The 22,351-nt window shown below is 40.5% G+C and overlaps 2 protein-coding genes across 7 annotated transcripts in view; one reads left to right on the forward strand and one right to left on the reverse strand.

Annotated features, from left to right (window-relative positions):
• Positions 1-12,965, forward strand: part of myo1ea (myosin IEa) — a 49,288-nt gene extending 36,323 nt beyond the window's left edge. The window contains exons 20-29 of one of the 2 annotated variants that reach the window (XM_026168753.2): positions 4,008-4,122; positions 4,206-4,375; positions 4,454-4,599; positions 7,367-7,513; positions 7,610-7,767; positions 8,076-8,165; positions 8,256-8,460; positions 9,343-9,378; positions 11,226-11,395; positions 11,482-12,965. In XM_026168753.2, the coding sequence (XP_026024538.2) occupies positions 4,008-4,122; positions 4,206-4,375; positions 4,454-4,599; positions 7,367-7,513; positions 7,610-7,767; positions 8,076-8,165; positions 8,256-8,460; positions 9,343-9,378; positions 11,226-11,395; positions 11,482-11,558 (1,314 nt within the window). In that variant the 3' untranslated portion in view covers positions 11,559-12,965. The remainder of the gene's footprint in view (positions 1-4,007; positions 4,123-4,205; positions 4,376-4,453; positions 4,600-7,366; positions 7,514-7,609; positions 7,768-8,075; positions 8,166-8,255; positions 8,461-9,342; positions 9,379-11,225; positions 11,396-11,481) is intronic. The other variant, XM_026168763.2, reaches the window with a different exon arrangement.
• Positions 12,966-14,677: 1,712 nt separating this feature from the next.
• rnf111 (ring finger protein 111) overlaps positions 14,678-22,351 on the reverse strand; it is a 34,832-nt gene continuing 27,158 nt past the window's right edge. For 4 of the 5 annotated variants that reach the window (XM_026168793.2, XM_026168826.2, XM_026168809.2 and 1 more), the window contains 6 exons: positions 22,038-22,146; positions 21,442-21,522; positions 19,134-19,229; positions 18,757-18,843; positions 18,259-18,362; positions 14,678-16,323 (listed from right to left, as the gene is read on the reverse strand). In XM_026168793.2, coding sequence (XP_026024578.2) covers positions 16,206-16,323; positions 18,259-18,362; positions 18,757-18,843; positions 19,134-19,229; positions 21,442-21,522; positions 22,038-22,146 — 595 coding nt within the window. In that variant the 3' untranslated portion in view covers positions 14,678-16,205. The remainder of the gene's footprint in view (positions 16,324-18,258; positions 18,363-18,756; positions 18,844-19,133; positions 19,230-21,441; positions 21,523-22,037; positions 22,147-22,351) is intronic. The other variant, XM_026168818.2, reaches the window with a different exon arrangement.

Below are 22,351 nucleotides of genomic sequence, written 5' to 3' on the forward strand. Positions count from 1 at the left end.
ACGCTCTAACCCTCGTCACAGGGGAGGAGACTGAACCCGACCCTTGCACCACGTCAGCACTGAGTCACCGCCGCTCTGAAATGAAAACACGAGCGCAGGCTGTGGTTGCAGAGTTTGGGGTGACATCGTAAAGGCTCCTATTTTTTCCACCCAAACTTCTTTTTTTCCCCCTCACGATTCTTATGAAAGCAGCACTTGTGTGCAGCCCTGCGCTTTCACTCATTAACATTTGTACACGTCACACAAGGGTAAGCATGCACGCCCACAGATGTATGTTTAGTAGCTTTAAACACAGACATCTTAGTCTCGATTCAGGCCTTACAGCGGATCCTGAATGCCTTTACTTATTTACTGCAGCCGCTCACTGCCAGGAGCCCCCATCCCCCCACGCCACCACACTGAGAGCCACTGAGGTGTGTTTATGAAGCGCAAATATCACATGGGGCGGACCGCTGAAATGAGCTGCCAGGCTTCTCAAAACAAGTCTCTGTGCATGATAAGACACTGACACCAGCTAATGAGCTGCGTGACTGAAGCGTTTTTCTGTCGGCTGTAATAAGTAAAGTTTGTTTGACGCCAGGCCAGATGTTGGAGGAGTTTCAGCCCCTCTGTGATGACGGATTTGCTCGTGGCTTACTGTCCATCAGAGGTCCTTTGTAAGCAGAGCTGAGTGACTATGACAGACAGCTCACCTAAAGAGTTATTAAAAAAACTTTTTTATACAGCACTCACAGCTGTTCTTCTGTTTCCTGCTTCATAATAGTGTTTAATCATCAAAGCCACTGAAAGTGTCCTAAACCCCTTACATACAAATGTTGGGCCACAAACTTGGGCTAATTTTCAAACCACACATTAGAAAAGTTGTGTAGTCTTCCAAATAAGATCCATCTCAGATTCCTGCTGCTTTTTTGGCGGATGGCATCACATCACCCCACTCCTAGCTTCACCCTTTTAAATTGACTTTTAAGGTTTTTCTGATTGCGTTTAAAGCACATTGTGGTTTAGCACAAGTAACATAGCAGGTATGTTGAGCCCATATGAGCCATTTTGCAGCCTGAGATCATCGTGTGTTGTCCTCCTGGCTGTTTCAAAATCGAGGCGTAGAGCTGAAGGGTAAAAAGCTTTTTGCCATTAGGCCCCCTTCAGCTTTGGAATAACCCGTGACTTCTTTCTTTTTGTAATGTCCTCTCTCTGTCTTCTCTTTCTTCTATCATCTGTCATCATGGTGGATTTGATGATACTTTCTGCATTAATAATTCTATAATTTGACAAGATCTCCAACACCACTGGCTGAAATGCAGCCCCGAACCATGAAAGAGCCTCCATCGCGTTTTAGAGACACTCACTGTTGTACCTCTTCTGCATATATTGATGATGATTTGCACCTTTATATAAGAATGATTTGGGTTTTTGTTTTTATGTTTTTCACTAATTCTTTCAATCTCAGCTTGTCCAGTTTCCTCAGATTTTATAACACTGACTGCTGAGATATGCCAGGTTTTTAGCTAACAGCTCTTTAAGAACCAAAGATACTTTTTTTTTTTTGTGTCAAACTGTTTTAATCGCTGGATTTACTGTAGATTCAACTAAAGAAATGGGAGCAGATTGTGTTTTTGTGACAGGCTGATAGAAACAAAGTGCCTAAAGATACAACTTAAAATTGTTTTTTTTTCCTAAGTTCTCTGTTATTTGTAGACACAGCACTGGTTCATCCGCAAACCTCTGTGCTTTTTTAGCCTTGACTGACTCAAAGGTCAGTGTTTAGTGTTAAAAATATTTCTTTGAAAATGGTCAGGGTAAAGACTGGAATGAAAATGAGTGAAAAAGCAGGTAATGTACAAAGAAAAACTCTAAAAGACCTTTAGAAAGCCTGGGGAAGGGTCACTTAAGCCCACTTAGTAACAAAATATCAACAAATGAGAGGTAGCTCAAGATTTTTGCTCGGTACTGTTTATCTGGTACTTTCTACTGTTATAATCCATTCCCTAGTATTTGTATAGGGCCTTTACAAATTCAAATTCATCCATCCATCCATTCGCTTATCCTTTTCGGGGTCGCGGGGGGCGCTGGAGCCTATCCCAGCTGTCATAGGGCGAGAGGCGGGGTACACCCTGGACAGGTCGCCAGTCTGTTGCAGGGCTAACACACAGGGACAGACAACCATTCACACTCACATTCACTCGCACATTCACACCTAGTGGCAATTTGGATTATCCAATTAACCTATCCCCACAAGCTGCATGTCTTTGGACGGTGGGAGGAAGCCAGAGTACCCGGAGAGAACCCACGCAAACACGGGGAGAACATGCAAACTCCACACAGAAAGACCCCGGCCTGATGGTGGAATTGAACTCAGGACCTTCTTGCTGTGCGGCAACAGTGCTAACCACCGTGCTGCCGTGCTGCCTAAAATTCAAATTCATATTCAAATTTTATTTGTCACGTACACAGTCATACACAGTACGATATGTAGTGAAATGCTTGGACAACTGCTCGTGACCTAAAGAAAACAAAAAAGGAAAAGGCTATGAATAAGATAGGAAATAAATATGAAAAATTAAAAAAATTATGAAAAATTAAAGTAAGTGAGTACACGTGTAATTAATTAACCATACTCTAAATATATTTATTTATTTATTTATAGTAAATACAGTTGTTTGTTTCAGCACTGCTTCGATTTGAAGAGTCAGCCAGATGTTTGTGTAATAAAGACATTAGGAAGTTTGCCACCATTTCCTTCTCGCTTCCACTAATATTAACCAAAACACCACCTGCTGTTTGCTCCTGGTGTTGTCAGCCGGGAAGTGCAATCACTCTCACAGCCTCTGTGATTTTTGTGGTGTCACTGTTTCTGTGACTCAGTGTATTTTTCTGCTTGCAGCCTTTCTGGGTGAAGTTTGATCTGCTGTGTTGTGTTTCGGTCTTGCTTGCGGTTTGTTCCTGTGGCCGGCTCTGTCGATGCCAAGCCTATTGCAGCACCGGGCAGGATGTTTAGTCTGGCAGGGAGAGGGCAGAGAGTGTGATTGCGTGTCCCGACGCCCATCGGGAAATGACATATCCCGGTGACAAGATGAGTCTGCTCATAAGTGCTAGCGAGGACCACAAACACTTGTAATTTTAAGGATTATTGTAATTAAATTCTAAGTTTTTCTACTTTAAAGGGTAAGTGTTAATGTCTTTGAGTCCATCTCGAAGCAAAGATCAGAATCCTGTTCACACTGGATTCAACTGCCAAACAATTTCATTACAACAATCCAAACAAGCTGTGGCTGTTTGTCGTCTGCCAAAAAATGACTGCTGCTATTTAAACAGGTGCAAATGACTTGTTGGCCTATAATCCATCAAATATATCTCTCATGAATGATATCCAGCCATTTAGAGCCAGAAAACGTCCTGTCATAAGGTTAAAGCTGAAATCTGTTTGTTCTGGCAAAGTGACTTTTATATATCCTTTATTTAGCTGGGTAAAATGTGTCGTTGGCATTAAAAATGTATTTTTCTGGAGAGATTTGACCAAGAGGGCAGCAAAAATTGCAAAAAACATATATATATATATATATATATATATATATATATATATATATATATATATATATATATATATATATATATATATATATATATATATATATATATATATATATATATATATATATATATATATATATATATATATATATATATATATATATATATATATATGACTTTCATAAATCCTGTTGACTATTTACCAATATAAGCAAATATATCACACATGAAAAACACACAGGAACATTGGAAATCACTTTTTGGCATGACACGGGTCTTGTTGTCAGACACCAGCACTTCACTTCTGCACTGTAATAAAAATGACGAGCCGACAGCTCGGTTTGTCTATTTAACTGTACTCAGGTATGTTCTGTATGCATTCCTCCCACTGAGTTCATGTAGGTGTGTCTGTGTTTGGGTTTGTGCAGTGAGCTGAACTCGGCATGTGTCATCCTGAGTCTCGCTCTTTGTCTTTACAGCTGTTTCTGCTGGAAGAGACGAGGGAGCGCAAGTTTGACGGCTACGCCCGGACCATCCAGAAAGCCTGGAGGAAATATGTGGCCCGCAAGAAGTATGTTCAGATGAGGGAAGAAGGTGAGTGAGGGAGCGACTTACTGCCGGAAGTATCTACCTGCCTGGCGCTCCCGCTCTTATCCTCTTTGTCTGGGTTCATTCAGCTTCCGATCTGCTGCTGAACCGAAAAGAGAGGCGGCGACACAGCCTCAACAGAAACTTCGTAGGTGACTACCTCGGTATGGATGACCGGCCTGAGCTCCGGCAGTTTCTTGGAAAGAGAGAAAAGATCGATTTTGCGGACAAAGTCACAAAATACGACCGTCGCTTCAAGGTTGGTTCGATTAAATTTTCAGTCTGGTTTTCCAACAACTGGCAAAATAGTAACATTGTGTTTTCCTTCTTCAAATAGGCAATTAAGAGAGATTTGATCCTGACACCAAAATCTGTGTACCTGATTGGAAGAGAGAAGGTGAAACAGGGGCCAGAGAAAGGGCAGGTGACAGAGGTGCTGAAGAGGCGGATCGATGTGGACAAGATCTTAGCGGTGTCTCTGAGGTGCAAAATGCTTCCTTCACATCTGAGTAACATCATTCAAAAGAAATTATAGTATTGCCTTTTCCAGGTCCAGAGAGCTTACAACTTCTAACTCCTCCACAAAACTCAGAGAGAAAGGTTTTCTCCTGAGAGAATGATGCTAGAGCAGATATTTCCAAACTTCAGGCCAACACGGCACAAAGATGAAACCTTTAGTCCAGTCTTTCATTATCAGTCAGGCAGAAAGTTCAATATTATTTTTATGTTTTCGTAAATTCAATCAGCAGGCTTTCTTCTGCCACCCGACGGGCACGGCTCCGCTAATGACGAGACCAAAGACGAGTTCATGATCTGCAACCCTGAACTGGTGAAGGGGTTAAGAAAATGGATGTGTTATCATTTTATTCGGCTTCTTACCTAACACATTTCCACATGGTTAAGTGGCAAATTTAAGCCTTTACAATTGTATATTCCAGTCTATCTTTCAATTTAAAATAGCAGCAAACTTAATTTCTTTAGTATTTTTATTTTTACTCACATTAAGGAGAATATTGGTGCCATCCTGGATTCATTTCCACTGTCTGGGTCGACTTTGCATGTTCTTCCCATGTCTGTGTGGGTACTTTGCCTTTTCCTACAGTCCAAAGACATGCAGTTAGTGGCATTAAGCTAACTGGTGATTCTAAATTGCCCATAGGTGCGACTAGTTATCTGCCTCTCTGTGTGTTAGCTGTGTGACAGACTGGTGACTTGTCCGGGGTCTACTTCGCCCTATAGCAGCTAGGAGTGGATAAGTGGAAGAAAGTGGATGAAGGGGTACTTTATTTTCCATCACATAACTTTAATGCAGGTTTATTGTAGCTCAAAGCAGGAACAGAAGTCATTATACTGTCTAATAATTAATAGAATTAATAACATGTGCCACACAAATGGCATCCATAAAAACAAATTTGGAGCTTATTCTGTTTACATAAGTCAACTCTAACTGCTACGTCCTGCTGCTACACCACATCCTGCTCTCTAGAAAATCTACCTACAGCAGCATTTTTATTTTGGTGTATTTCAGAATTTACACTGCACAGCCACAAGAAAAGCCACACACTTCATTCGACCCCGTTTAGCTTTGATCACAGCGCGCGATCGCCGTGGCATCGTTTCAGTGTCGCAACAATTATTTCCATCTATAGTTGCATTCTTTTTTTTCGAAGATCTTGCACTGATGATGCTGATGAGAGTCCGACTGCTGCGTAAAGTCGTCTCCATCGTATCCCAAAGGTTCTCAAAGAGGTCGAGAACTCCGGACTCTGGTTATTGAGTGTATTCAGATAGTCAGCTGAACTCATGTCTTTTTGAGCACATGATGTTGCCTAACCTAGACCTGACCAGCTGAAGTAATTCCAGATCATAACCCTGCACCCACACGCTTGCACTTCATCCGCCTTTCTTCTCGTGCCGATCACTCCTGGATCACAGTCGGTCTCATCAGAGCACATTTCCATTGCTTCAGACTCTAATCTTTATGCTCCCTGGCAAATTGAAACTGATAAGTGTGTTTTTATTAAGGCTACACAGCTGTTCTCTTCTTGCTATATTTGTGGAAATGCTCCAACCTTCACTTTTAAACATAGCTGTGAGTTCTACTGTAGATTTTATATATTTTTAATTATGTGATTTCTCTCCGATCTCGATTATTCAGGATTTTTTTCCCCCCCGACCACATTTATCAGAGATGATGGTTCCCTACTACCCGTCCAGGACTCAGTTTTCGTAGTTTCGCCAATCACCTTAGTAGTTTTCTTTCCTCGTTACAGGCCAGCAATTTGACTCCAATGAAACAGCTTTTTTCACGCTTATGAGACTTTAGGATTAAGTAACCTTTTCCCAGCCGAAACATATCAATCGCTGCATCAATCCCTCCAGGTGGTGAAGCTTTTTTTTCCAGTGTATTTTTCTGCTACTTTAATCAGAAGTAAAGTGCACGCTAATATTGTTGATTTTCAAACTTCAGCCCCTGCTCTGCACTCCTCTCCGTTATCTCAAAGCTGATGTTCTGAATCACACGTTTCTATGAGCAGAGGTACATACCAGCAGATATTTGACTGTTTCCAAAACAAGACAACATCTGATTCTGTGGACACTGCACTGCAGAAAGCCATGAATCCACTTCAAAGTCACAGTCTGGATTTGTAATCAAAGAAGTTCCCATGTTGCTGTAAATGTCACACAAGGGACGCGGAAAACATGTGGAGTATATTTAAGCTGCTTGTATATGTTAGTGTTTTCAGGTCTGACTGAAACCAGTTTAGTCCACATCTCCAAAACGTTGCTAAATTACTCAAAAATGCTATAGTGGGGAAAGAACGTTGATCAGTTTATTGTGAAAGTGCGGGGAAAAAAGGAGCTGAGAGACTTATCGTAGCTTTGTTGTTCATGGGAACGCAGCATAGCTCGTTTCAGAGGTGGAGCTGCTGGAGTAACATGTGGCTTTTGAGTCAGCGGGGTAATACAGACCAGGTGGTGCAATGAGCGAAAGCAGGAGTTGTAAAAAGCTCATCAGAGAAAAACCCGACTTCTCTGGGAGGAACAAAGTATCCTTGTGCGGGTTACGGGCTCAAGCTGTCGTCCCTCCTCAGATGTGAGCCGCTTTGTGAGGCTCTTGATGCAAATGTGAAAGCTGATTCTGACTCGTGATCTTGGCTTCTGTCAAAGTTTCACAGAAAACGGAAAAACGGGGAGATTTGATCTGTTATAACACTTAAAGTTTCCCTTGCTTTGTTCGTCCTTTCAGCACAATGCAGGACGACGTCTTGATACTGCACGAGCAGGAGTACGACAGCCTGCTGGAGTGCATTTTTAAGACCGAGTTCATCAGCTTGCTTGCTCAAAGGTTTGAGGAGAAAACCCAGAGGAAGCTACCGCTTAAGTTCAGTAACACGTAAGTAAACACTTCAATAGTAAACATAGAAGCCAAAAGGACAAACAAGACAAAAACAAAGTCCGATGATATAAAAATGTCTGTCGTGTTTCTCAGACTGGAGATGAAGTTGAAGAAGGAGAACTGGGGCTTCTTGAGTGGCGGCGGCTCCAGGCAGGTCACATTTGTCCAAGGTCAGGGAGACATGCCTGTCCTGAAGCCTTCGAGCAAATCTCTGCAGGTCAGCATCGGACCCGGGCTTCCCAAGAATACACGTGAGTATGAACGAACCTGTGGAAAGGTTACCTGCTCTCACAGTGAGCCGTAATCCACCAAATGCTGCGTTTCCTTCTTTGAGAGGTTGTTTGTTTGTGGAGCCATTTCATGCCTTTTTGTGTTACTGAGAAAGAAGTTGTCCCTCCAATTATTGTTAGATCCAAATCCACTGTGGTTGTGAGCAGAGGCAAAACTGCAAAAATGATATTTTTATCCAACAAATTATGGATCCAACTGTGTTTTAGTTTTGTTTATCTAAATTACAAAGCTGCTGGTTAGTTAATATCTGAATATCTCTCCCCTTTAGGCCCAACCAGGAAGAGCTTCACTCAGAGTCGCTCAAACATGTCCAGAAGCCACCAGCACACCCCATCACGAGCTGCACCGGGACCTCCAGGTACAGCGTCCGAGCAGCTCGCTGGTCACCTGTCCCGAGTGAATCATCTCTCTCACAGCTCACATGACAACAAAGCTTTTCTTTCTGCAGTTTCACACCAGAACGGTGGCATAAAAAACACCAACCATGTCACCAATCAGAGAAATTCACAGCATCACAGCAAGAGGCATCCATCGTCCCACAACTCAGCGCACCCGGTCCTGCCCAGCAACATCAACCAGGTGAAGGAGCGAGGCGGCAGTCGCCAGCAGCCGAACTTAGACTGTCTGAGAGTCCCCGATCAAGGAGCAGCAGGGTGAGAAACCGGCACACACTGTAGCCAAACAGTCCAGGCAGGAACAGACAGACTAACTCACCCACACAAAACAAGGACTTTCCCATCACCGCTTCAAGCTTTTAATTAGTTTAAATTGTGCCTGAACTCCTCATACTGCTGTAAGTTACACCTGTTCTTTAGCGTCTACACTTTGCTTGGTTAATGTTGTCGTCTCCCAGCTTTGAAATAAAAATGTCACAGCTGATTTGTACGTTGAAAGAGTCACCAGCAAGTCGGCAGTCAAGCAAAGCTAGCTTTTATCTCTGACACCTGTTGGCTGAATCTTAATTGTATGACTAACGTGATGTTTCACAGAGCTCAGCTGAAAGAAATCAGCAGTTTATCAACTCATCTTTTTGATTTTCAGCTAAAAACAAATGTCGCTCGTTGTCCTTAAACTTAATGTGACACAGCACTGTTTTAGCTCAGCTTTGAAATCCCATTTGATGAGAATTTACACTTGCACCTTAAACTATGTGGATCTTTTAGTCCCAGGAACTTTTCTCAAAGAATTTAAAGGTTCCTTCTGACTCTTTCTTGCTCTTTGTTGGTTTAAAACCCTAAGTTCCTCAAAAGGTTCCTGTTTCCCGGATAAACTCATGTGGTGGAAAAGTCCTTTTTTTTTCTATTGATTCTGTGTTAATAAACGTATGAAGTCATGTAATTATTTGGCGTTGTGTAACGTACAGTTTTCCTGTGTTTAGATGTCCAATGTCCAAACCCAGTTTCATAAAATAAGACAGTAGTCAGGCTCGTGTCACGAACACAGTTATAACCGTCGTATTAAAATGACTATAGACACTCTCACACATAGCTGTGTTTCTGTATTTTGACATAATTGGATAATTTATTCTTTTGTAGTCCTGGAGGCAGACCGCCCACTTCAAACGGAGGAATGTGAGTTGGAGTGTTTGCAGTGTTTTGACTGGTGTTTCATGAGTGCAAAAGTTTGCAGCAGCAGGAAATGCTCATGCATATTCTCTTGTATGATTAAAATTCGACTTCCTGTCGTAGTATGCAACTAAGATTTTATTTTATTTTTATTTCCTGCTCCTGCTGCTGCTCTGTTTCAATCAAGTGGGAATTCTTTCTCAAATTTTTTTTTTCATTTGTAAACAAGATTTCTGGGAGGTTGAAAGAATCCTTCTGTGCTTTTATTGATTTATTGATTTATTTTAATATTGGTTCAATTTTAATATCACAGGAGTAAATAATTTTATTGGGTCAATGCATAAGTTACATATGTATAAAACAGGCTGCTTCACTGCCTGTTTAAAGTTCAGTGTATAAAAGACGGATGTGTCATACGGCACTAAAAAGTGAAGCCACTGGAGATGTGCCTCAAACCTGCGTTCTTTTTCGTGGCCAGCAGGGGGCGACCTTTCTGGTTTTAAACAGAAGCCCGGTTGCAGTGAACACTACAGCTCATTGATCTATGGCCTTACTTATTATTTGTTTTTTTTTTGTTGAAGTTGATACATAAGACATCTACAATATAACTCATGTTATAGATTATCCCTACAGGATAAAAAAAAAAAACTATGATAAAGCAGGGTACGAGCTCTCTTTGGTCAGAACGTCAGAACACCTGAATGATGATGATGATGGTGAATTTGCTCCGCCTGACCAGCAGGTGGCGCCATAGAGACTGCATCCCTCTTTTATTTACAGTGTACACCGATCAGCTGCAAAATTATACCTAATATTGAGTTGGTACCAAAACAGCTCTGACCTGCCAGGGCATGAACTCCACTAGCCCACTGATGGCCACAACCATCAGGGAATAGTTTCAATGAAAAAGTGTACATGGTCTGCACCAACACTTGTGTAGGTGTTACATGTCAAAGTAACATCCACATGGATGGTAGGACCCACGGTCTCCCAGCAGAACACTGTCCAAAGCATCATGCTGCCTCCACCAGCTTGCCTTCTTCCCATAGTGCATCCTGATGCCTGGTCTTTACCAGGTAAAAATGGACACACCTGCCCATCCACGTGTTGTAAAAGAAAACATGATTCATCAAACCAGGCCACCTTCCTATATTGCTCCATGGTTCGGTTCATTGTTGGGCATTTTGTTGGTGGACAGGAGTCAGCACGGGCACCTGGCTGTTCTGGTTATTCTGACTCCTTTCTATCAGAACCAGCTTGAACTTTCTGGCCAATTTGAGCTACAGTAGCTCGTCTGTTAGATCGGACCACAGGAGCCGGCCATTGTTCCACATAAGAGCTGCAGTTTTGAAGGCGCTCTGACCAAGTCACAATTTGGTCCTTCTCAAACTTGCTCAAATCCTTCTAACATCAACCTTGAGGTTTTCACTTGCTCCCAAATACATCCCGTACACTAACTCGCGCCGTGGTGACGAGAGAATCAGGTACAGCAATATGCAAGTAATGGAATGCAGCCAGTATGCAGAAAAAAGGTGCTGCTGACTTGGGATCAGCACTCTGTGCTCCTGAGGGCTTCACAAACACATTTTAGGTTCAGTTGCAGGCATAGAGATGGCATGCACCATATCGCCATCTTGTGTCTGATTTATGAACTGCTGCTATCTCTTTAAAACACTTTCCGTTTGATTACAGTGTTGATTGGAAAATGAAAAATCTTAATCCTCAAATCGGTGTTTCCTGGTTGGTATATGGTATAATGAGATGGTGGTTATGCATGCCCTCGTATTCTGAGATCGACCATAGACAAAGTCACAAACGCGTTTCTCTCTTTGTTTCTCTCGATGTTACCTCAGGGCCCACAGACCGTCAGCCAGCAGGCCTCCGCCGGGAGGAGGACGACCCAAGCCTGCACCCAAACCCAAGCCCCAGGTGCCCCAGTGCAGAGCTTTGTACGCCTACGATGCTCAGGACACAGACGAGCTCAGCTTCAACGCTGACGACGTCATCGACATCATCAAAGAGGGTAAGCGCAGGGCGAAAAAGGCATTCAGGGGCTTATTTGTCATCTATTTTTCATGAGACGCTAATTTAGTCGTGTTTGTCGGCCAGATGTGTCCGGGTGGTGGACAGGACGCCTTCGTGGGAAGCAGGGACTTTTCCCCAACAACTACGTCACCAAGATCTAGGAGCTGCAGGTTTCACAGCACACGGAGGAGAGAACGCTTCATCCCAGCTGACCTTCTCAGAGGAAGGGGCGGAGCTTAGAAGCTTACAGTTGGAGAGAGAAGCACAATGAGACACTTCCTCCACTTTACTGCCTTAGAGTACACGAATGTAACTCCCGGTTACACCAGCAGACTAAAAGATCATCGAGCTTGAAATGAGGCTCTAAAGACAAAGAAGACTGTTTGACCCCAGGGTCTGATTTCTTTTCCCTTCACAGTCCCTCTGAGTACTGAACAAAACTATTTATTGTATTTATAGCTTCTGTGTTCTCCTTACTGTCATTTATATCTTGCTGAGGACTTTTAGCTCAAAACATTTTTGAAGCGCTGGAATGAAATCTGCTAAATCTGTGGGACCAGGCTGTGATTTTTACTCTCAACACGTTGTTTTGTTTAGCTTGTTTTAGATGAAGGTTTGATTGCCGAAGCAAACGTGGATGTGTCCGTGTCAAAAATGAAGTGACTGCTGTTTTACCAGGAAATATTTATTTTTGGTGCAAAACTGTAACTACTTTCCAGGAACACATATTCATTAAATCGCCACACTGTGATTTCTAATGATTAGAAATACCAAAGCAATACCCAAACCAGTCAAAGGGCAGTGTAGTAAAGTGGTTAATCACTATGTCTTTGCTTTTCTAGCACACCAGTATATTAGACTAACAGTAGAGGCCATGTATACTGTAACCTGAGCATGCTGTCTGCGGTCTATTAGCACTTTATTAGCACCGGTACTACCTTGGACACAGACATCGTTCATGCCACAGCCAGTAAGTCAAGTTGATGAAGGACAAGTTGCCAAGATAGCAATAAGTCGCTTTGGTAATTAATTTGTTTACATTAAATGTTAAAAACAGGCATTTTAGATCTGATTCTGTATATGTGTTCATATGTAGGAGGATGCCTGGTGCTGGTTAGAATTTAAATTAAATATTTTTTTGTTTTGTATTTTCTCTGAAGGATTTTAACATGCTGGTTTTCATCTGCCTTTGTTGCTCACAGATCTGCTTTATTTCCTGTTCCGCTCGGTGTGGTTACTATCACAGATCACGGTGAACGGATTTTTGTTTCGTCAAGTGCACCGATTTGCTTTTAGGTGAATTTGTTGCCATTTTTCCCTGTGGCGCTGCAAACTATTTAACTTGTGCTCGACTGTTTCTGCACATCTTTTTGCACTGCTTTCATTACTTACACATTCCTTTTTTTTCCAAATAAAATAACCACATTATACTCTGGTCAGTGACAACTGCTGGGACTTCTGTCATAAAACCTCTGCATCATGAAATATAGTTTGAACAGATGGTGGAAAGTATCCTTGTGCAATACACAACAGTAGATCAGTCCTTTAATAAAGCATGTAATACTGCATATTTAACTGCTTTGGTTTGTTTTATTGTCAAAGAGGCTTTCATGTTGTTTACATCAAATTCTGACCCTGCCATCAGAATCTCACAGCAGATGTTTTTCCAATCTTCAGTTCTGTAAATATTTGGTGAACCTGTGCGATTTGAAGGCTGAGTTTCCTGTTCTTAGCTGACAGGAGTGACACCCACTCCTTAAGGTCAGACGTTTCTACATTCATAGATACTTTTCTTCATACTTTGGATTAGTTTGATTAGTTTTCACTTAATGTTGCCTTTCTATCAGCACAAAGCAGTCTGGTCATCGAGACATTCTCTGGTGTCAACAAGGTATTTTCTGTAAATTTTAGAAATTGGTACTCAGACCTGGACCGTCTGTCACCAACATGCACGCCACATTCAAAGTCACTTAAATAACTTTTATTTTTCATTCTGATGCTCAGTTTGAAAGTCAGCAGGTCTCATCTTGGCCTTGTCCACATGCCTAAATGCACTGGGTGCTGCTGTGTGTTTGGTGATTAGATATTTGCATTAATGAGCAGTTGAATGGTGTACCTAATGAAGACCTGGAGGGTAAATGTAGTGATGTGTATGCCTTTTTTAAAAGTAAATGTCTAAGCTGCAGATTTAACTGTTCAGTAATTTTTTACCAAAATCTATGTTTAAATTGTGACTGTTTTCTAAAGATTGTCTCTCAGCCCAGCTTTACAGGTACAAGAGACTTTTACCTTGAAATAGTTTTACTCAGCTGAAACAGAAAAAAAATGTATCTGTGCTGGCAGGAACATTTCCTACTTATGTCTTCTACATTGTTTTTATTGAGGAGGATCTGTCACACCCTGCACACCCTGCTGCACTCAGGGCCACAGCTTTGCTGGAAGACTGCGTTTCATTTCCACCTTGTGGCTACAATCGGTACTGCAACATTTTGAATAGTTGACCTTTAACATTTATGTTATCTGAGAAACGTCTTCTTTTATCGGTTGTGATAAATGCGTTTATCTTCTTTAGACACTAGTAGTTTTTAATCACATTCATTTTAACTATGGACCATTTCGAAAAACTGACTAGACTTGCTCAGTTTCTTCTGTCTTTTTGCTTTAACAAAATAACAATTTCCTAAATGGAATCACCTCACTCACCTGGTCCATAACAGACTTTCTAACTTATTAAAACCAGAACAGCACTGATTAGAGAAAAATGATTGATTAAAATGATCTTACATTAATTTATTATTTGAAAATAGAAGTCCTTTTTAATAATACAATAAATAATGACAATAACGAGAAAGAATAAACTTGATATCATCTACATGTTCTCGATCTAAGGCTTTCTGAGATTACATATCACAAAAACGTCTGGAGGTCAAGCACTAGGAAAGTTTGGAAACTGCACATCTATTCTATCTATATCTATCGCATCAGATTAATATATAATGAGATTAGTAAAGAGTAAATGTGCCTGTAGTAATAGTGATCATTTTCTATATCTGACTGATTTTTGTACATTTGTGTATTTATTTAACCCAAAGATGAAGTTTGGGAAGTCAGGTCTGTAAATTTGTGCTTTTATGTTGGTTTTTCTCCAATATAAAAGATTTAAGCTTTTACATGATCTTTAAGCCAATGCAAATTTAATGACAGATAAGCATGTACTATGAAAGCCAGTGAGAAACTCGCATGTCTGATGAATCAGAAAAACGCCAAAGAAACGACACAATTAAGTTATCCAAGTTTATTAATATCATTTTTTAAAACTAATAGAAATCCCACAGAATATGATCCTGGTGCCTTTAAGTCAATGAATGCATGGCTACCTGCTTTAAGTACTGCATTTCAACACTCCATTCAAAATTGTAATTTTTCCGTTTTTACTATTCGTCAGAGTGGAAATACATGGCCTCAGCACACTGTCATATTCACTACGGTCCTCCTACCCTTTTCTCTCTTGTGCAAGTCTATGCGAGTGAGTTAGTCGACAGCATTAGTGTTTTTTTCTTTTCTTTTCTCAGCGGCCAAAGCAGACGCCGCTGCTCAACTACAGAGAGACAAAAAAGGGAGGGTGGGTGAAATGGTTCGACGTGTGAGAATAAACAGTAAATATTCATCTCCGATTGAGCTGTGTATTTCCCTCTGAGCACACACGCACGCGCGCACACATATACACACAGGAAATCAACGCCACTGCCAGTTTCAAATTGACAAAATGATCCCAGGTTGCGGGGTCGTGCGTCGACCTGAGATCACCTCACATAAACCTAGCGTCCGCAGGCCCGTCTGCAGGAAGGAACCCCAAACAGAATGAAGAAAAGATTCACAGCAGATCCCGACAATCGTTCGGTTTAGAAAGAACAGTCAAAGAGAGGGAGGTGACATTCTTTTTTCTTTGTCCTCTAAAATACATCGGATGGTGGCGGTAACGGTGTTGTAGTCAAAATGAAGGTGCTGGAAAACGGGGGAAGGGGCGGGTGGTGTAATCGTAGCAAAGCGTGTGCATATTCTGGGAGTGAGGTGAACATCTGAGTTTATTTCCACTCTAGAAATACTGGGTGTGCACTAATACAGCAGCTGATCTGTTAACATAGTTCCCTAGTTAGGAATGTCTTGATTTACTTAAAAAAAAAAGAAAAGAAAGGAAAGGAAAAAAAAAAAACCATCTCTCACTAACAATCCACATCTTCTAAACATAAACTAATCAATGATACAATGATTGGTAAAATGAATCCTGCAATGTTTGTTTTGTTTTTTGTTGTTTTTCTTTTTTTTTCCTTAACTGGAGGTTGACATTCTATTCTAGTAAAGCGAGGCATTGGGTTTACAGAAATGCATCTTTACTAGAGCAGCTATCCTCACCTGCAACTTGTTAGGCCGTTTCGAGCCCACGTTATATGTGCAAAGAAATGCATTGCAAGGAAACATGCAGAGAAACAGAACGCAAATGACACTTGAGGAAACGATCAAAAAAGCTACATAAAAGCTTTATAAATACAATAAAATCTTAAACCCTTAATGGAGAATTCTAGCTGTTGTAGTAACATGTGATAGCTGGCACTCTAGGCTCAATGCTTTTATTTTTTTCTCTGTCAGATGTCTTTTTTTTTTAATATCCTTGCAGTAGAGCTGCTGCAGGGGTAATTCATGCCATCTTTGGTTGACTGCAGTACTGAAGAGAAATTAATATGATCTCAAAATAAATTTTTAACAAAAGGGTTGTTAGAAAAGAAAAAGGGGAAAAAAAAAAAACAGCATCAACTCTCAGCAGACAACTGCGCCTCAATGTCCACTCTGCAGATGGGGCACTTCTTATTGGTGAGGAGCCACTGATCCACACACAGCTGATGGAAGAGGTGCATACACGGTAGGCGTCTGGAGGGGAAACAGAGGAGAGAGACGTGAGACAAAGAAATAGATTAAGCAGGCTTTCCCTTTCCCTATCTTGTCTTCCTTCTCCCCAACCCGTCGCCCCTCCCTGAGCCTGGTTCTGCCGGAGGTTTCTTCCTGTTAAAAGGAAGTTTTTCCTTCCCACTGTTGCCAAAGTGCTTGTTCACAGGGGGCCATATGATTGTTGGGTTTTTCTCTGTATGTATTATTGTAAGGTCTACCTTAAAATATAAAGTGCCTTGTTGTGATTCGGCACTGTATAAATAAAATTGAATGGAATATTAACATGCATGATACAGCAGCACTGCCTGATCATGAGCTTAATTAAAATATAGTTTTGGGGTTTTTTTAAAAATCCGATGAAAACAGCGAAACCTATTTCAAAAACAGAAACGATTGCACTACTTTGTCTACTAAAATCTTTGTTTATGGTCACGTGCAAAAGCCAGGAAATCTGTCTGTTTAAATCTATAAACTATATTAATATTATTCTGAATTCATGCATTTATACTCAAATAACTGAAAGTCAGAAATAAACATTCAACCACTAAAATATTTTTTCTGTTCAGGATGCAAGTAAATAACACATTTTAAAAACATTTTTTCTCATTTTGTAAAAATTTAACTTGATGGATAACAACAATAATTATAATTTAGCCTATTAAAAATATCTTTTTGATTAAAGAGGGTGTGAATATCAGTGAATTAACCATTACAGAAACAGAAATAATGATTTTGGTAATTACAGTTCTGTTTATTTGGCATAAATGTTATACTGAGTGGTGATATTAATAAACTTGCTAAGCACTATGTTACTGTTCAGCTATTTTAAATGATCACCAGTGCACCGAATCCACAGCTAACAACAGGCCCCAAAAACAAAGCTTTCAAAACCCAACATCTTTAGTTAATCAAAGACTGAAATTGTTGTTTTCTGTCACATTAAGTCTTAAACCACTGTTGTGAGTAAAATACAAGCTGTATCAAAACCACCGACTCCCAGCCGGGGCTACCCTAACCCAACAAAATCCAGTGGATAAGCTATACAAACATACAGCTGAGTTATTGGTACATTAAAATGTCATTAAGGTTAAATTAACATTAAAATGGCTCAAAAAGTGAATAAGTTGTATTCTGTAGAAGCTGCATAAAAACAGCTCAAATGAATGAAACTGCTGCATGCTGGTACCCTCAATGCAGAGATGGGTTTAAATACAACAACAGCTGAAAGAAGTCAGGAAATGGCTGAAATAGTGAGCTAACAGCTGTAACAGTTGTCCAGGGCGCACCCTGCCTCTCGACCTACGACAGCTGGGGATAGGCTCCAAAAAACAGAGTTAAGTATATTTTACAATGTCAGACACTGTCAATGAGGAAGTTTTTGATTTGACCGGATAAAAGTGCCTTTAAACACTTGAGTCCATCGTATAATTCATATATTTAAGTTTTCATCTGTATTCCTTACAAACAGAGCTGCCATCTGCTTTCTCCAATTAGGGAAACACTGATTTTAAAACACAGTTTAAATGTAAGAATAAAGACTAAATGTTGTTAGTGAGTAACAATAATTAAGGGATTCGCAATTTGTAGTGCACGGTAAAGAAAACAGAAAAACATTTAATTTTTCAGTTTCTCTTAAACCAACAGGGGGCAGAAAATCCTCTTTAAAAGAAATACTTGAGTGAGTGCCAAAACGCAGCACCATGAGGCTTGTAATTTTAAGGCTCTTTGGGATTTTCTGCTGATTACTTTAATGCCTCTGGGTCTTTTTTTTTTTTTTTGACATCCTATGAGACAATGTGAAACGGCTAAACTACACCTGCTATCCCACCTGTCTCCGTCACACCCTTGAAAGCGTAATTGAACACACAAAACCGAGCGCGGCGAGCGGGACGAACACCCAGGAGGCGAGACATTTACCTGACATCCTCCCCCTCCTCCAGTATTGACAGGCAGATGGTGCATTTCTCCTCTGTGTCTTCATCTGCCCCCTCGTCTTCGTCTTGCTTACCGTGCAGCTTTCTCTGTTTGTGAGAAACGTTTGTTTTTGATGAGCAGTGTCGATCAACAACTGCTATTACAGATGGTTAAACAAAATCCTATGAATTCAAACACAAGCTACTCAATTAAAACACTGTAGTAAGATTAGAAGTATGTATTAAGTTTGTATTTAAAAAAAAAAAAAACAAGTGATATTTTTCCGATAAAGAGGTAACTATGTTTACAACAATACATTAGATTTGGGGACAGAGAGAATGGTCATTTTGTCCTGAAACAGAAAAATGTTTTTTAATCAAATCAAAATGATTCAAATCAAAGTAATTAGCCGAATTCCCTGGCCCCCAAGACTAACACTAACATCTACTGTACATGTGAGCAGAGACATGTTTCCAAATTGATTTGTTCATTATTTCTCACCGATTCTGGGTCTGCGTGCATATTTTTCCCAATAGATGCCCAAGCTTCAGGGGTTAACTGTTGGTCAATGTCTCTCTCCAACACCTTCTGTATTGGGTGGCAGGGTGTTAGATTGCTTATTTAGATACATTTGGAAACCTCTACGGAAACTTTGCCCCAACAGATATCGTCACAGCTGCAAATCTCTGGTAAAAGACACTACAGTGTTTTTCTAAATGCTGGCAAAACATCAGATGTTTGAAATGAGCACAAAAGACCACTGCGCACTCTGTCCCAGAGGCAACTGCAGCATACATTCACAACTATAGACAGCAGCTTCAAAATCTGTAAGCACATTATATATTTATTACAACACACACACTCTGACAGGTCCTCACCTTTTTGTACTTGTGTGGGTAAGTGCACCTCTCTATGGTTCCCTGAGAGGCTCCTCGGTTCACAGTCCCCAGTCTCTCCTCTAAATGCAGCAGGTCCTGATTGGAGGGGGAAAAAGCTGACATTTTCTGTACAAACTGACATTTTTCTTCATGGAGAGGCTTTACCAGCTGTTCGATTAATCAATTAAGCAGATAAAGCCTTTGACTAAATGGGTTTCCAAGTAGTCATCGAAAGTCAGATTAATATTTCTAAATCAAGCCAATGGTTTATGCAGTGTCAGCAGGACAGCTGTGGTTACCTACTGAGCCACTCACTGTGCTTGTTGGCTTGTTGAATAAATTCAAAAATTGGCAAATAAATTCAACTCACTGAGGCAGACGGCTCTGTGAGAAGAAGCTTTCACGTCACGGCTGACAGACACGTGTTCTGGGAGCAATTTTTTCAGGTTAAAGGTTGCTCATGAACATTTGGCCACACCGAGCTCAGAGGTCAATTCACCATTTTGAGACTGTGAGTTGGGGTTGCAGTGTGAGAAGCTCAAAACGGGAACTATTTTCTTTCTATTAAACCACATTCACCACCAAAGACGACGTGTACCGAGCTAACGTTACAGCTCGTTGTGAAGACGAGCGTTACAGCTACAGTTATGAAGACGCTATTGATCTTTACATCCTACCCCGATGTCACAAGTATGAACCTGCCAAAGTTAGATGCACTCCTTTTTCTTGCGGTGATGTGGTTGATGGGTACAGTTTTCTTCAGCAGAAAGAAAACAATTCCTATATGAAAAAATGCCAACGTTTGTGGAATTTTCTGAGCAATCATGTGATGATTGCGTGGACATGACGCCACTGGTGAATTTTTCAAATGTACTTATTTGGTGTTTCAGGCCAAATAAGGCAACTGGGATTGAGTTCCTTTTATATTCAATAGGAGGGAAACATTTTAGATAACACTGCAAAACTCAGACTAAAATAATCTGCAGTGAGGTCCATAATTTGTTGCACAACGAAGTGGTTTTTGTAATTTAGCTGCTAAGATTGGATTTTAAAAATCAAACAATCAATATGCCACTGATATGTAGACTTCAACCTTTAAGCTGAGGGGTTTTATGATCATTTTAGATGAACAGTTTAAGAATTACAGCAAATTTTATACCAGCTGGTTTGGTCACTTCTAAAGTTCCTTACACCAATGTGGTCCAGTCTTAAATAGAATGAATTCTCTGACCACCTCAACAACCCCAAAAGATCACAGATAGCATTACCGTCTATAATCAACAGATGCTTTCATGAATATAAATACATGTAGGGTTTGGAACAAAGTGCAAACCACTGGTTACAGGAAGAACAGATCAGAAAACACTGCTTATAGAGTTCTGGGGAGAGAAAAAAACTTGTGTACACGTGTATATATAAATATATATGGACAAGACGAAACAAACGAAAATTAACTTGTACTATGGGTAACGATCAAACTACATCATCTGTCAAACCTGAGGCAATGTTATGACACGGGCAAATATAGCTGCCAATGGAACCGGGTTACCAACGATGTGACTGCTGATAAAAGCAGCAGAATTGTGAAGTACAGGGCAACACATTCTGCTCAGATTAAGACAAATGCTACCAAGCTAATCAGATAAAAAAAAACATATTTATCAACGTGTCAGAGCACTCCTTACATTGTGGTACATCTTATCTCCTGACAAACACTGAAGGTGGCAGCAATAAAGGGCTGGTAGACTGTCTCAAATTAACCAACAAGGCATTTGATGATGTCCACAAGTTCATCCAGGAATTGAAAACTAATGAATATAAATTTATGTTATTTCATCAAAAAACAAATTTTCAGATGCTGAAAATGTGGGACAATCACAAACTGTGATGCCGTTTGATTTAAAATCCACTGTGGTGGTGTAAAGAGGCAAAACTACAACACTTAAGGACCTAAATGTAGATGTGCAACAGGCCTCAGTGAATCTGATTTTGGTTAATCTGTCTCTTTAATAACCCTGCACTGTTTATTAAACGCTAAAAACTTTCCTTGCACAAACTTCCACTAAAACACCGTCTCCCTTCTTTTTCCTGCGACAGCAGCATTCATCCGATTCCAGCGTGCATTTTCAATAAAAACAAACCAACACTGACGCCATGACAGGATCACAATAATGCTGAGTCATGCGGAGATGAGTCAAGCCATTTTAAAATTTATAGTAACAGACAACCGTGATGAACGAAACAGTAACTCGTACTCGTGTTTTGACCCAACTGTCCTCAGGCTTATACATTTACAAACAGTACTCACCTCATAATTTCTTCCGAAGCCAGTAATTCTAGATGAGATGTACCTAATGTGCGGGTAGGTCACTTCAGATATGCCAGTGTGCTGCAGGGGAGGAAGTTTCATTAAGTTTAGCCTTAAAATACAAGGAATGCAGTCAGTCACACTGTAATGTGGTCCATGAAGGGTGTTGTGTCAGCTTAGCTTTATTAAAAATAAACAAAACCAACATGTGCTGCTGCCATTTCTAAAACGGAAGCCAAGTTTCAACAAAATAATGTAATTAATTAAAAACTTCTGAAAATGCAGGCACTGCATATGTGTAATGATAAAGGTCACAGATGATAGATTCCTTAATATAATAATAACATCACAACTGTCGGCTATATTTGCGCAGGATGAGAATCGAGGATTTTTTTGGATTTGTTGAGTGTGCACTCGAAATGGTTGATGAGCCACTATTAATTGCTAATGAATTATTCATGGGTTCACTAAACCATCCTTGAAATAACTGATGTTATAAATAAGGAGCAAACTCCATTAATCGCAGCCAAACTCCATATAAAAGTGATTCATTTTCATGTATGCTAATGGATGCCTGTGTGCTGAGGGTTTCTCACCATGAAGGGGATGGGGAAGTGGTGCAGTCTTGGGGGAGGGTGGTAGTGTGGCAGGTGGGAGTGCAGGTGCCCTGAAGGGAACGGGGCTACGGCTTCGATGCCGAGCTCCCTGTTGACACAAGGCGGTGAGTCATTATTACATCAAACCACATCAATCCAAATAATCATGTAAGTGCAGTCACATTAAATATCTATAATACTGTTTCTAAAGGGTACTTCACTTCATGGGCATTCAGTTTATTTAACATAGAAAAATAACTTCAGTTTGTGACATGATAGGAAAGACTAAAAAAAATAAATAAGTTGTGACACTG

The sequence above is a fragment of the Astatotilapia calliptera genome, chromosome 1, assembly GCF_964374335.1.
Source record: "Astatotilapia calliptera chromosome 1, fAstCal68.1, whole genome shotgun sequence".
Taxonomy (NCBI): domain Eukaryota; kingdom Metazoa; phylum Chordata; class Actinopteri; order Cichliformes; family Cichlidae; genus Astatotilapia; species Astatotilapia calliptera.